This window comes from Limulus polyphemus, unplaced genomic scaffold, assembly GCF_000517525.1.
Source record: "Limulus polyphemus unplaced genomic scaffold, Limulus_polyphemus-2.1.2 Scaffold2212, whole genome shotgun sequence".
NCBI lineage: Eukaryota > Metazoa > Arthropoda > Merostomata > Xiphosura > Limulidae > Limulus > Limulus polyphemus.
In genome coordinates this window covers 42,704-58,667 of record NW_013667822.1, presented here as the reverse complement: position 1 = coordinate 58,667, position 15,964 = coordinate 42,704, and the positions used below count along the sequence as shown (strand labels likewise).

General features: G+C 29.3%; 1 protein-coding gene across 4 annotated transcripts in view; it reads right to left on the bottom strand.

Moving 5' to 3' along the window:
* Positions 1 to 15,610, bottom strand: part of LOC106466282 (low-density lipoprotein receptor-related protein 3-like) — a 36,452-nt gene extending 20,842 nt beyond the window's left edge. The window contains exons 1-4 of one of the 4 annotated variants that reach the window (XM_022394263.1): positions 15,546 to 15,610; positions 11,453 to 11,583; positions 8,476 to 8,538; positions 3,233 to 3,377 (exon numbers count right to left, since the gene is read on the bottom strand). In XM_022394263.1, the coding sequence (XP_022249971.1) occupies positions 3,233 to 3,377; positions 8,476 to 8,538; positions 11,453 to 11,498 (254 nt within the window). In that variant the 5' untranslated portion in view covers positions 11,499 to 11,583; positions 15,546 to 15,610. The other 3 variants (XM_022394262.1, XM_022394261.1, XM_022394264.1) reach the window with 3 other exon arrangements.
* Between the last annotated feature and the right edge of the window lie 354 nt (positions 15,611 to 15,964).

The following is a 15,964-nucleotide window of genomic DNA, read 5'->3' as shown; positions in this document are numbered from 1 at the left end:
ATTTTGCAAAAAACAATTATAAAAACAATCTGAGAAACTTTATTTCTTAACCCTTTCATTATGGGTAGGTTAAAGTGCACATGTTGTGACCTTTCACAGAGTTACATTCAAAATTTAATTAATCTACTTTATTATCAATGTATATGAATTTGGCATCATGTATGTAGTTAATAATTCAAACTTTAATGTTATACAAGTTTTAATTTCTCAATCTCAAAAGGAAATATTTAAATAAATCACCATTCTCTCCGTATATGAGAATTAAGACATTCGTTTTCCAAGTCTTGCCTATTCTCTAATATAATTAACACCCCTCTTTGGAGGATAGAGTTTAACATATATTACTCATATAATACAAACATTACTAAGGGAAAGTCTAACTTTGTTTACGGAGACAGAGAAGAAAGTCAGATCCACTTGCCACACCCATCTGTCACAAATTGCCAATAATTCTCTCCTACATTATTTATAACCAATAGAAATGCAAAGTTTTAAGCTATCAAACAATGTATTATATTACACTGTTTTCAGTATAAAATATTATCTATTTCATCTTCAGTTTGAAAGTCTCTCTCCCAGTGTTCATATCAAGATGCTTGACTCTTCCAGCATGAGCTCTGTCCCTGGGACTGACCTCATAACCATTTTGCGCTTGTTATAGTTTTCATGCTATAACTTTTAAATTAGCAAGTGTATGTTAATGAAATTTGGTAGATTATAAGTAAACATTACAATGCTTTCATACACAAAACATTAGTTTTTTTATTAAGTCTTAAGCTTTGTTAAGCAATGTTTTCTCCTGCCTTTTTTTTTATTTTCACAAACAGCCTATCTAACATGCAAAGTAATTTTCATTTTAAGATTAAAAACACTTATGCATCATAGAATTTTAAAATTTAATATGCAAAATCTATATAATATCCAGATAGTTATCAAACATTTCTTAAGAAAAAACTTTATATTTAATCTGTTAATTTCACTAACGAATCTCTGTACAGGTTCAATAGATTTGACCAATCTTGTAACCCCCATAAAAAAATTAGGAAATAAATATAAATTATGCCTCTTTCATTCTAGAACGACAATAAATTATAAGACAAACTTAAATGTTTAGTTTAAATAGCTTAAATCTCATAACATAATACATTTATATATTTTATTATATTGACCTTTCAGCCGTGCCTGGCTAACAACAGAGAAATTACGATGACGTGGCACACGTGCTCTCATGTTACCGTATCCAATAATATAAAACTGACCTTTAGTCTTTACAAAGTGACCTGTCTTAGCTGTGTTTTAGTAGACTAGTATTTTGTAAAATACAGTCGCATTTCAATTATTATACATTATATGTATATAGATTATTGCTATGTAGAAATAAGTTTTTAAACTTATTGTTCTTAAAATATAGAACAGTAAATAAAGAAGTAAAGCAAACAATTATCTCTTCAAGTTATGACCTTTGTACTCAGTTGCTACTTGACGTAGTTTGCTAAGCCTTTAAAAAAATTGCACGTGGAGGATATGAAACAAAATATTTTTGTTTAGGTTTTATACATACATTTGAATAACTAAAAAATCATAAATTACTACATTAATACCATAGAATTCCGCTATAATTTATCTAGCTTAGTAACTAAGATGTATTTTAGTCTGAAAAAATATGAAATATCGAGCAGACTAAAGACACACCCTACCTCGTTGAAATCTTGATTCGAAAGAATGAGATGGCATACTAACACTTTAAAATGGCTGAGGAAGCCACTATGGGGATATTCTGAGCTTTTGATTGGTTATTCATGTCATATATTGAAGTAAGTCTATGTAAGGGACCGTTTCCAAAAATGAAAAGAGGTGAGCGAGGCCACTGTGTTTGATTTAGTACATGACCAATATCTCAGCAAGTAGAAAAGATAGGAGGTTCATATTTTATATTCTAGCTTGTCAATATCTGTAATTTGAGTTTCTAATTCATATTATACATTATGCAGTTTCTTAATTTAAAAGTAAATATTAGAAAAGAATAGTTAGACATCGATTTTTGTGTATCGCATGGTATGTTGAATGCAGCACTGGTTTGAATTAGATGTTTGTACGGTCAAAATACTAAACTTTGAATTATAATCTACAGTTTAATACCAAAATTATAAATTCATGAAATAGTAGTTCAATAAAATTTTGAATGCGAGTCAACATACGTAATGACATGGCCTTTGACCAGTGACCCGTCTGGAAAGGGTTAAGGAATTATTTTAAGGCTCTTATGCCATAGTTAAAAAGCCAGTTAAATTATAAGAGTTATAGGACATTATTTGCTTTTTATGTGTTATTATGTGCATTATTTAAGTAAAAAACATTATTTAGTGTCCTAGTAACATCATTATAAAAAAGTAGGTTTAAATTTCATCAGAAACCAACAGCATAAAAGAAAAAAAAAGAGATCATAGGTAAGTGCTATATTTCTTATTTTTCATGTATATTTCTCATTTATTGTTATAAAAGTAACTAAAGTGTAAAAATTACAAGTTTATTAGGTTACATAAGTAGCTTGTGTGTTATGTCATTCAATATGGTAGCTTAAGCAGTGCATTCAACAACATATATGGAAGGATTATTTTAGTTAGACACGGTTAAAAGGGTAATAAAACAATAAAATTATGTATAAACATATGTAAACTGTTACAAATCATAATCTGTTGAGGATAAATAAATGTAATTTCCTGTTACAATTTGCAGTCATTCTAGAAAGAAAATAATTGAAATTTAGATTTATTTTTTAGTCTTTTATGGTAGTTACAAGGTCGGTCTAACCAACTGAGTCCGTATAGAGTTGGGGTAGAGAAAATGATACATAAGATATAAAGTTTAACTGAAAAAATGTTTGATATTTATTCAAGAGGTTTTACAAATTAAATCTGAAAATTTTCTGATAAAGAAGTATTATTAATCTTTACATGAAAATCACCTTGTACTCGAAGCAGTCAATGCTCTGAATCCATATTTTCCGGGACAAATTCTTTAGTAAAAATAGTTAATTAAAAAAATCTGATTTTTTTGTTTACAAAAACACATATATTTATTGAAAGTTTGCCAAATTTCATGAAAATACACATATCATATCAAAATTCTTTTGGATTACAAGGTTGGTATAATCCACCTACCCCCAAATGGAAAGAGTTAATACAGAAAATATCAAGACCTGTAATAAATCAAAATATATGCACACACATACCTGACTGTAACCACCTCATCCGGTCCCTTTACATTAATAATGTATATCACACAAGTGTGGTTATTGTATGGCTGAGGATATCCAGGACTTTTAATAACCCCATGTCGACCTGTGTGTTCCTCAATAGTGCACTTGTAATTTGAATCTGAAAAAATAATATATATACATTAAGCAAAACCACAGAGGATAATTTACTTTAAATGTTTCTATTAATTTAACATAAAAATTTTATATTACATTAAAAACAACTATTGTATATTAGAAAAAAAAATATTAAGATAATCTTAATTAGATATATAACATTCATGATCCTTACTAATATACTTGTGTCTCTAAATTCAAAGCCAAAAAGTCCTTAAAAATGTGAAGATGTGCCCTATTTCAGGGTGTTTTCTTTTCTCTCTCTCTTTGCTTGGGCAAAAATCCTAAAACAAAGTAGCCCATGTACATTATCGAGCAATTACCAGTTACCATATAAAATATTACAGTAATCAAGCATGCCAAGTGAGGGTAATGCAGGCCTAAAGATTTTAAAAAAAGTGCAAATGTGGCCTATTTCAGGGGATTCTTTTACCTCCCTCTTCACAGACAAAAGTTCTAAAATCAAGCAGCTCATGTACACAACCAAACAGTTTCCAGTCACCAAACAAACAATTACAGTAATTCAGCCAGCCAACTCTGGGGGGTGAATGCTAAAACACACACAAATGTATCATCTTTATGGTATGATTTTTTTAGACATATAATCTTCAACCTTTCTAAAGATGAGAGAAATAAATATTATCAATGTCTCTGATCCTACAAAACTAATGCAAAATAAATAGCTCATAGAATGTGATACAATTTTTCAACAAAGTAAGTATTATATGATAACATTATTATTCTACTTCTACAAAACATAATAAGCTAAATAACAACTTTCCTTGCATGATACTTGCACTTCAACTATTAAACCATCATTTAACTTTCATTCTGTGCAAAAAGTGATTAACAATCTCGCAACGGGTGCCCCTTTAAATGCTTTTCTGCTCAACTCACAGCATTACATTAAAAAATTAACGTTATAATATATGTTATGATTCAAAGTTTTATGTTATCCAAGTTTTAAGTCCTTTATTTCAAAAGAAACCTTTAAAAACTACTTAAAACTTCAAATGTATTACCACATGACCAACCAGCTATGAAAATTCTCTACTTTGGCACTTTGCATCTTCAATAATACAATGGCAGTACTGTAAACATATGTCTCCAAATGAATGCAGTTGAAACAAGCAATAAATTTTTTCAACCCTTGACAGGTGCCATGGTCACCTTCAACAAATTTGTTTGAGCTTTATAGCCTACATGTAGACGTTACATACACGTGTGTATAATCATTAGAAAGAGCTCATTTTACACTATAATCTAACAACAGTTATTTTCAAATTGGTACACAGTTGTAATCACGGAGTACATGTAACTGACTGTAGTATTGTTGTCTACTTGATCAACTATACAACTTATGGTTCTTCCTTACCTAAATATGTTATAGTTAGATACAGTTTAAATTTTATTTAGGTCTTACTATTATATTTTAGTTAATGATGTATTAGTCATGTTTAAAAATGCATAATTGAAAAGTTTAAACATTTTTTAAATATACGTCATACTTCGCGTCCATTCTCAAGGCTAACAATATTATGCGGTGCATGAAGATTTTGCCGAAGGGTTGTGCATGTCTGTCAGAGACACTGTAATATGCTTCAAGGGCACCACTGACTTGTGTTGAGATGAATAATAAGTGGTAAAGAACAAGAAAGGAAAATAAAATATTAAAAATTAACTATATGTGAAAAGGAAAAGACTTGGAATTTCGAATTTAACAAAAGGAAAATACTTAAAGATATTCTACAAAACATTAAAAGGTATGTATTTTTTTCTATTTCCAAATTTTAATTATTTCTTTGCATTGTACGTTGATGATAATAACTAGTCAGTGACATGGTAGAGAAAATGAAAAATTATATACAAACATTCACCTTAAAAACCCCTTATATTCTTTTAGGAGGTTCTAGAGATTATGCAAATAAAATATGAAAACTATAAGACAAAGAAAAGTATTTTTATACTTTAAATAGAAATCACCTTGCACTCAATCTGTTAAGAGTTTGAGTGCAAGTATCTACAACAGATAAATAACATATTTTTAGTAAAAACATTTAATTATATTAATGCCATTCTTTGTGTACAAGACTTACAATCTTTAACAAAACCTTACCAGTTTTGATAACATACATTAGGAAATCTCAGAGTTACCATATGTATTGTTGTACAAGTGAAATTCACAACTAAATTTTCACAAATTACAAGAGCCTGATGCAAAAGTGTCAAAGTAAAATAAAAAATAAAAGTGGCAGTCTACAAATCCATCCTTTCAAATATTAAAAATTCAATTATGGCAAAAAAAAACAAAAAAAATTTAACAATTTTAATTTTTTTGCAGCAGCTAAAACAATTACCTTATAATAATAGAACCAGTACAAACAAATCAAGACCATTATTTGTAGGCCTAACATTTTATCAGGATGAAAAAAAAGGGGAGTTTACAGTGTTAAAATTTTATCAGGAGTATTTTTTACATTTTATACAAAGTGGATATTAATATTTTTATAAGAACAATTATACCATTAATACAAATATTTATATCTACATTATCCAAATCAATTGTATCAATATTTGCACTTAAATTAAGCAGCTAAAATTATATAAAATAGCATATTAAAACTTAATTTTTTTTGTTTACCCTAACTACATTTTGAAAACAAGGCATATATATATTAATGATGTTAGAAAAATACATAGGTTCAAGAAGTCAATTTAACATAAAAGTACAATACCCTACAACCTGAAAGCTTTTGAAAGATGGACTTTTCTTCTTCAAGGGCAAACTAGTATATGTATATATTACATAACCTTAAGGGTATAAAACTGATAGAGTACGAAAATCACAAAACAAGTTATTTAACTATTCAAATGCTAATTTTTACTTTAAATCACTGTAGAACAATTATAAGCACGAGAACACATCAACATCTTGTACAACAATTGAGAAATTATCGTTTAATTTGTATCGGTTCTCACCAATCTGTCTTTAACAACAACCACAAACAATTAATAATGAGAATGTGATGAGTAGTGAGGAAAAAAAATACAGACTCCGATTATCTAAACTAAGCTTTAATGTTGCAGTTTCCCCAAAATGTTTAAACACATATTATGATAACATAGTAAGCAATGACAAAATATCAACAAGTATAAAAACACCAATGGCAGAATGAAGTTAGGTCATGTTATATAAAAAATCTTCCTACATATTTCAAAATGTGTTCAGGACCTTTTAAATTATGATATTATACATGCTAAAAGGTTAAATTGGAAATTTTTTATGTAATAAGAAAATAAAGAAATACGTAATCAACTAGCTTTAATCAACAAATTATCACGCTGTTTGTTCATGAATGATCACATAAAGTAACTTGTCTCAAACAGTTCACAATTTTTAAAATGATTTGAGAAACTGATCCTAATGGGAGATATGTAATCTGTATTTTAATGCCTCAGCAAGTTAGTAATAAGACAAAAGACAGAAGACTATCGAAACATCGTCCACTATATTTCTACTTTTATTTACAACAGGCATTTTCTGTCCATTCCAGTTTATTCATCATGAATACTCTGCATTAACAATCTATTAAAGAAAAGCCTAATAAATGTTTCAAAAATTGACGGTTAAAAACCATTTCTTCTGAACAAGAAAGTACACACACCTATTTTTATAATACCCAACTATTTTTTTTTCATTCTGTGTGTTTAGTTTCATCTCTAAAGTTGTGTACGTACATTTATCTCATTATTGAATTGCTCATAAAACTGAGATGAACTGATATGTCACTTGCAGTCGTCATGTCTTTGAAATTTCCTTCGAAGGTCATGGTTCTTAAAGTCTGGTCCAAAATGCAAGTCTCATCAAAAGTAGTGCCATCCTTCCCATTAATTCTGATGAGTTTTTTTGGTCGTAAAAGGAAATGCGGGTGGGTTAGGACCGATAAGTTGTCCTCAGAGTCTCTTGCCCTGCCAAAGTGGTCTGTGGATGAAAAAAGTCCGAGAACCACTGTTCTTAGGTGATTCTATATATAGGGCAGAAGCAGAGTTCACAGTACTTCCAATGATATCAACCCATCGATTTCAGGACCACTGCTTCTGTCATTGCTAAACTCATCACAATGTTGTTGTTTGTAGAAAAAAGATGTAATAGTTTCACCTGGGTCAAACTAAGTTTCCAGTATGCTTAACAATGCTCATGGGTGTTTCTGAAAGTGATGTTTCAAGCCTACTTGACAATGTTTTAGGCTTACTTGTTGATATTTCTGTGAGTGATGATTCCATGTTCAAGACTGTTTTTCTCAAGTTTCACATACTTTGAAGAATATTTCTTTGTTACCTTTTTAACATATTTGAAGTTTTGCAACTTTTGTTTTAACATATGTAGTGTGGTTATGCCTTAAGTTAGTATGCTGACATGTTGTTACGCAATAACTGCCAAAAGCATATAAAACTATGTTTTATCTTAAAAGAAAGCCATAAACAAAACCATTGATAAAATAAGAAAATGTTCATAAAAACACTTGATTAAATAAATTATAATTTTACTAGTAAAGAAAAAAAATACTTATTTTTATATAATCATTATATTTAAATTTGAGGACTTCTCAATTATGAAAATGATACATTTTTGGACTTTAATTGTGGCTAATATATTAAGCCCCCCCCCCAAAAAAAAAACTAATAAAAAATACTCAGATTTGTATGAAATATTTAATTACATATTTAATATTATACATATATATGTACACACACATACAATATATATATATATATATATATATATATACACACACACACATACATATATATATATATATATATACACACACACATATATATATACATCTTATTAGCATTATTCAATATCTAAATCTTACTTAAGAAATGAAAGAAAATAATTTCTTGTCAAACAATTTTGCCACTTTAATTCCAAGCCTGGAAAAATATGTAGTATTGTCAATTTGAGAAAATAAAATGATCAGAGCAAACATAAAAAATTCCCACAAACTGACAGAAAAATAATTTCAATTTTAACAAATTCTAATTTTTTTAAAAATAGCTAAATACAAAGATATTAATTGAAAGAGGAGAAAATTTACCTTCATGTACAAGATTTTTTTGTCCATGAGCTTCAGTAATCTTCCACTGACTGATCATAAAAACTGTAATGCATACACAAGCAATAAATATTTCTAAAACAAAACCAGAAAGTCTGTATAAATATTGGAAAAAATCAAAATAATGGTGAATACAGAAAAAATATGGTCATACATTTTTACAAGAATACACCAGTATAACAAGTTTTACCATACATAGATATTTATAATTATTTGCCCTTTTCTTCAGCATAAAATCCCAAAATAAACAAATATGCATTCTTTAACACTGTTCCAACACTAAAAAAATCTGATTATATGAATTTAAAAAAACAATAAATATGATGGTTGATTTTACCTATCTAATAATAGATTTTTTCCAATGGTATGGGCAAGTTTCTATGTTATATCATCTTATAGGCAAGTAACTGACATACGATAAAACTTCATATAAATACACAGAGAAGATTTATCCATTATTTCCATACAAGTCAGTTGGTAAACATATATGCTATATTGAACCTGGATGACAACAACCTCCAAGTCTATTCACTAAATTTAAATCCAGAAAATCATTATTTAGAGAAACTATTTTACTATTTGAATATTATAATTTCTCGTCTTACACAAAATTTGACACTGAACTTAAATTTGAGAAATTACTGCACTACTTTCAATTGTATTTATCTATATTTGTAAATACAGCTTCTGATTTTCTTTATAATCAGTTCTAAGTTAATTCATATAAAAGCTTGAATCAATCATAGCTAGTAATAAACAGTGACTAAATAGGCAAAGTACATATTTCAACAAGAATGAATTAAATTTGACAAGAAACTGATCCCGTTCACACAGGAATGATGGTTGGAAAAAAAAAGATGACAGCCAAATGGAATGGCCTAATTTTTTTTGCTGTAGTTTATAATCAGTCATACAGTTTTAAAAACATATATATTATTTATTATTAGTCAAGATGCTATTTTGAACCTGTCTCCACACCATATGTCTAGAGGGAAACAATGTACCAGCCCAGCTGCCAGCCTTGTACATCGTTATGCTTTCACTACATTACTACTTAGAGGTGCTATTTAATTAAATCCACAGCCTAACTATACATATTCATGTGGTACTGTACTAAACCTATAAAATTCTGCCAACATGATATAAAGTGTGATGGATGTTTCACCTTATACCACTGAAAATGACTTAATATGTCTGTAGGTTTTAACAATAACAACACACCGAGTCATACTCTGACAGGTACTCCAGCTAGTGTACAATATTTCAAATAATTCTTAATGATACGTTATGTACAGGTTTAGTCTGGTACAGAAGTACATATGTACTATAACCATTCTGTCTTTTTCCTTAGAAATCTCACAATTTTTTTAAGGACAATCCAAAGATGCTATTAGCAAATCTATTCAGTTGGATATTTAAAATTATAAATGTAATGTGCCACTGATTCATAATAAAAAAATAAATAACTTAAATCCACGAAATTTCTTTCCCTTGTAACCAATTTTAAGCTATTTCCAACAAAAACACTTTGATGCAACTATATTCCTTGGCTGAAAATTAACCAATTGCTTAGTTAAAATCCACTGATAGTCATAATACATTATCTTTAACTATGAATAAGATAACTTCCAACACTTTTGGGGCAGGTTTAATTAAGCAAGCTGCACTGATGCCAGTCGTTAAACTAATATCTTATTTTTATAGATACAAATTAATTTCCTTGTACTTTTAACATCATAAATTAGACTAGTAAAAGCTGATTAGTCACACTTACTTCATAAAAGGATATGGGTAAAAGAGCATTTTTAGAGTTGAATTAGTGTTTAAATTTATACTTTACAATTAAAAATGCTAAATTTATTTAGAATGATTTTAAATTCACACTAAGAGTACAGTTGTGTGTTGTTAACTTTATAAAATGCTAATTTGGGACAATATTACAAGGTATTACACAATACTGTAAAGAATGAATATTACTGTAGCATGCAATCTGGGGTTTGTCACTTGGGTTTTCTGATTGTATGGAGGATGTCAATGCTTTACAAAAAGATTTGTATTATTTGTTGAGTTGGGTGGACAATTAGCAGCTGACTTTCAATTATAATGTGTGCAAGATAATGCCCGTGGTATATAAACTTGAATTATGAGTATAATTTTTATGGGAACAACCGTAATAGTGTTATGGGTGAAAAGGACCTTGATATTCTAACTGATCAGTCTCTAAAGCCATCCAAGAAATGTGCTGTTGCTAGTAGTAGGGCAAATAGTATTTCAGAAAAAATAACCTAAAGAGGTTATAATGTCATTGTATAGATTAATGGTTAGGCCACACCTGGAGTACTGTGTTCAGTCTTGGGCTCCTTAGCTTAGAAAGTACATTAAGTTATTGGAAAGGGTTCAGAGGAGGGTTACCTGGGATGGAAAGGATGTCATATGAGGATAAGTAAATATCTCTAAAAATTTTTTTCTCTTGAAAAAAGAAGAGTTAGAGTGGATTTGACTGATGTGTTAAAGATTGTTAAGGGAATTGACAGAGTTGATTGGTTTGTTTTGAATTTTGTGCAAAGTTAAATGAGGGCTATGACAGAGTTGATGCATCATCATTTTTGTATCTAATGGTGAGAATAGTAAGACTAGGGGACACAAATATAAATGTTGGCAGGGAAGAAGCATTCTTCAGCTAACACTAACAGGATGTCTGGACTATGGAATGGGTGGCCTTCAGATGTAGTAGATGAAGTTAATCTAAAGAAGTTTAAGGTAAGGCTTGATAAATATCTGAATGATAAGGGCTGGCTCTGAGAGTTTTATTTTGATTTTAGAGTTTAGTGGATGGGTTGGCCTATATAGACCAATAGGTCCCTTGTTGTCCTTAAATTATATGCACATGTCTGTACGTCTAAGGCACTTAAAGTGAGGATAAATTCTACACCATACATGTAATAAATAAAAAACTCACCTGATATAAACTGGAACCATACTGAACATATGTATTTCAGCTGCATGTTTACTATGTACGTTTTTTTTTTCAATAGTTAATTCAGATGTTCCAAGGTAGGATTTTTTTACTCCTACCAAAGTTGTCAAATGCTGTAATAAAATAATGAAAATTACAATTTAAGAAAAATTAAGATTTAAATGTGTTAATTACTAGCTACTAATGAACACGGCTGTAAATCTTTATGGCTTTTGCTCTCAATGACTGTATTTAAAAATTTTAATATTCTCTTAATTTCTTACAAGTTATTTTAAAATTCAACAGTGAACTTGAATAAATTTACTTAACTTGTACAATTATATACCAGGTTATTAATGCTATAGCATCAAATAGCAATCGGCAGTCGTGAACTCTGCTTCTAAAAATGCTAAAGTCATAATCTATAACAATTCAAATATCCATGGACACTTTAAAACTTTTTTGAGGTTTTAAAAGTCATCTTATTAGAACCAAGATATTCTCAAATTTTTCCAAAACCCATTTCTTCAACCTATGCTGCTGTAAAAAATCCTTTCCAACTTTAAGGAAACTGGTCAGCTCAAGAATATCTTCCCTAGTAGAGCTGACAATTAGTGGTAAATGCTAAGAAGTTAATCATTGGGCTCATTAATTGATTAGTTAACTAACTGATTATTCTCACATGAGGCTGATAACTGGAATAATCAAAGTCGGTAATAATCAGAAACACTAATTGTGGCTAGATGATTACTTTCATGAGTTGTTACAACAACTGTTTAAGCTGAAAAACCTAGTTAATTGCCCAGATCTATGATCACCTTTAAAACAAAAAAGTTTTTTACAATTTAATCCACACTTTCTTCTTTTGTGATGAGAGACTGCCCTTCAAAAACCTATTAAAAGACACCTGATATTCTTGGCTTTATTTTAATGAATATAAACGTAAAAAACCTTCAAGAAAATCTCGCACCTTGTGCTACAGGAATGTTGAAAATTTTTCTTTGTCTTAGCATCAAAAATAGATTTCTGACTTATTCTTATCTTTATACATGTGTTCCCAATTATGAGTGAATTTCATGTTTTTACAAAATAAGCATATTTCATTTATTATAAGCTAAAAATTTTCTAATTGTCTATTTGCATGTAGGTAAAGATTTTTTATTTGGAACAAAAATATTTAGAAACATTCCTTTTCAGCTATCCTATGCTGAATCTAAAAAAAACAAAAACAACTTTCCTAGCATCATAACAATCTTCCCATTAAATTACCTGAACTTTCTTCTTCAAACTATTCTACAATTTTTGGAAGTCAGGTTTCCCAAAATTTGGGGGAAATGGCTCTTATTAATTTAACAACTAACTGCAAGAAAAACACTATGTACATTAAAAAAAAACTGATATTACGAATAACTTAAATACAATTTTCTCGTTTGAATGGCTCAGTAAATAATACCTTTTACTACATTTATAATCTTTATTTATGTAATCATTAATCTCTAACAAATAACTGGGAACTTGGACAACTTTGTATTAGTCACAATACAAATTTAGCACAACTGTTATTAGCTAAATATTTGCATGATTTAAGTACCAAATGTATCTCACAAGCTTTAAGAAAATTCTCTAGTCAAAGTGTGTATCTACAAAACTTTTATTAGGCTTGGACAATTTTCCTGCAGGTGATTTATATCAGTAGCAGAATGACAAGATTGAAAATACAAATTTATATGTTAGGGATGATGAGTTTGGTAGGTCCATATGCATACTTTCTCTTTTTTCTTTTAATTAATATTGAACAGTTTGAGACTTTTACTGAACAGGAACATGTAAAATGTTGTAAATAAATACATTAATTTGCATGTGAATGTCCTGATTAGTTGTTGCGCAGTAACAGAGGGATCTTTAAAACAAATTATATACTAGAAATGGAACTGGTAATAAGTTCCTCATAAAAATCGCATCAGTAGTAATGCAAACTGGGTAACAAGTGTTTCACATAAACATACAGTTTTACTGTATTGTGTTCCTTTTAGACAAACAATACCATTGGTTTTCCTAGATTCAACTTTAATAGCACACAACTGAAAGACCTTACATCATTTTTACTTCACAATAGCAGTGTGAAACATTCATGATTTGTTTCAGCAGTGGCCAGCGAAACAGATAATTACAAAATTTTAGTCTTAAAATGTGAAACCAGAAAGCAAATTTTCCTTACATGAAGGGTAAAATGTCAGAAAAATATACTTGTCTTTTTAATAATCTACTTGACCCACAAAACACACACACAATAAAGCAAAATATAACTTTCAGAGCCTTTCTTATATTTAACAGTGAACACACTCAATACCATGCCAATATCAGCTCAATCTTGCATCAAAGTGTTTCATAAGTTTGTATATGTACTTCATGTTTTATTTGTTTGTTTTTAAGCACAAAACTACACCATGGACTATCTATATTCTGCCAACCATCAGTATCAAAACCTAGTTTTTAGTGTTATAAGCCCTCACACTTACTGCTGAGCTACCAGGGGGCTGATAAAAACTGATATGGTGTTTAATATAAGTTATATCACTTCAAAGCTTTCTGTAATTTTATCACATTATGTATTCTTCTTAGAGCTAGCAGTTCAATTTTACTGGGCTTCTACTGTAGACAAATACAATGTAATAAAATGATTCCAATGATTACAAACTGTTTGTTAATCAGAATCAAAGGAATATTTATATCTGTGAACATAGTTTTAATATGAGATACAGAGGGATGCATTTTTTAATGTATGCATGGGTGTTAGTTGTTTGCATTGCAGAATCTTCACAAATTTCAGCAGCTCCCTAAAAATTTACATTGGGCATTTTTCTAGTAATAACACAAGCAATGTAAATAAAATACTTATCCAATAGGCAAATTATTATGGTAAAATTTGTTGTCCCTAGTATCAGGTAACACTACTTCCACACCCCTGTGACACACATTCACTGAACTGCATATTTCAAAAAAATGTATCAAAAGATTCAAACTTAAATTTAAATGTAACACTACTTGCACCTACATAAACTTGAGTTTCATCAATATATATTTCACCTTTAGGCTTAATTCTTTATCACGTTTCCAGATTTCTCACTCTTAGCCTGTATCAGGTTATAATTATCACTGTATCAGTATCACAATCAGTCACTCAATATATTATTAGTGTCACAATATATTATCAAATATTATTATCTTTGTTCCTTCTCCAAGTTCCTGCTATTTAATTTATTCAATTATTGCATAAACAATAATACTATTGAGTATTGATATTAATAGTATTTGCTCACAGATACCACACAAACCACCTGTCTTATGACGTGGTCAGGATAACTTACGATAAAATATTTTTGTTTATATTTGTAATAAAAGTAAATTTTAATGTCAAATACTTCCTTACTCCTGTGATATTAATATTATCAACACGTTAGGCCTAACTTGATTAGGTTTGAGTAATATATTTGATAAAAAAAAATATGCTCACCAGGAGGAACTCAGCCTCGTGTATTCACTACTAACCAAAAAACAAAAGAAAGGTGGTCATAAACTGAAAACATAAATAATAGGTTTTTATCAATATTTCATAACCTCCAGTAACAAGTACCTAGTTGTACTAGAAATAGGCTTACTCGAGGCCTCCAAGTTCCAGCCCCCTCCTCTACGACTTCCTGAATAACTTCAGGGTAAATACATATCAACATAATAAAATGAATGTATCGACAATCGTGGAAAAGACTCTTGAATAAAAATAGTATTTGTTAGCATTTTCAGAAAAGTTCAAAACAATATGTGTCAGTTGAAGCAGTGTATATAACAGGGTTAAAAAAAAGCTTAATTGAAAACCTAGTATCATATTCATAATCATAGAGCAGTTTACTAAGCTATTTATTTAACGTAACAATTTGTATCAACAATCTCTTATTACGATCAAAAATAACACTAACAACGTTGTTCTCGTGTAAAACATATACAGTAATTCTAATACTTATTAGAAAGTTTCAATATATATATAATATTACTAAAAAAATAATGATAAAATATTATATAAAGAAATAAATATACTTACATCAGGATCTTTTGAAGGTTAAAAATACTTAAATTCTGAAGAAGTAAAAACCCGACATAATTTGAGCACACGTATTTACTTGTTAGACTATGTTTTATCTATCTGTCAGTACCTGAGTTACCTTTTTTCTATTGCCCTAATGTTTAGTTCCCAGTTCACTAGGTTATAAGGAGACGATTTTTGTTAATAAAATCAAAATTTCAAAACTTTTTTTATTTTTTGATTGTTTCAAATTATCGTGTTATAAACCTCGCCTTCCCGTCTGTTAATTTAAATTCATGTAATTTCTTAATAGTATGTATAATGTAAAGACACAGGGGACAAGCAATAATACTCATAACTATAAATTTATTCTTTACATAAATTTTTATTCCAGCGGATCGCAACCTATAGATTGGTGGTTTGTGTGACCTTACATC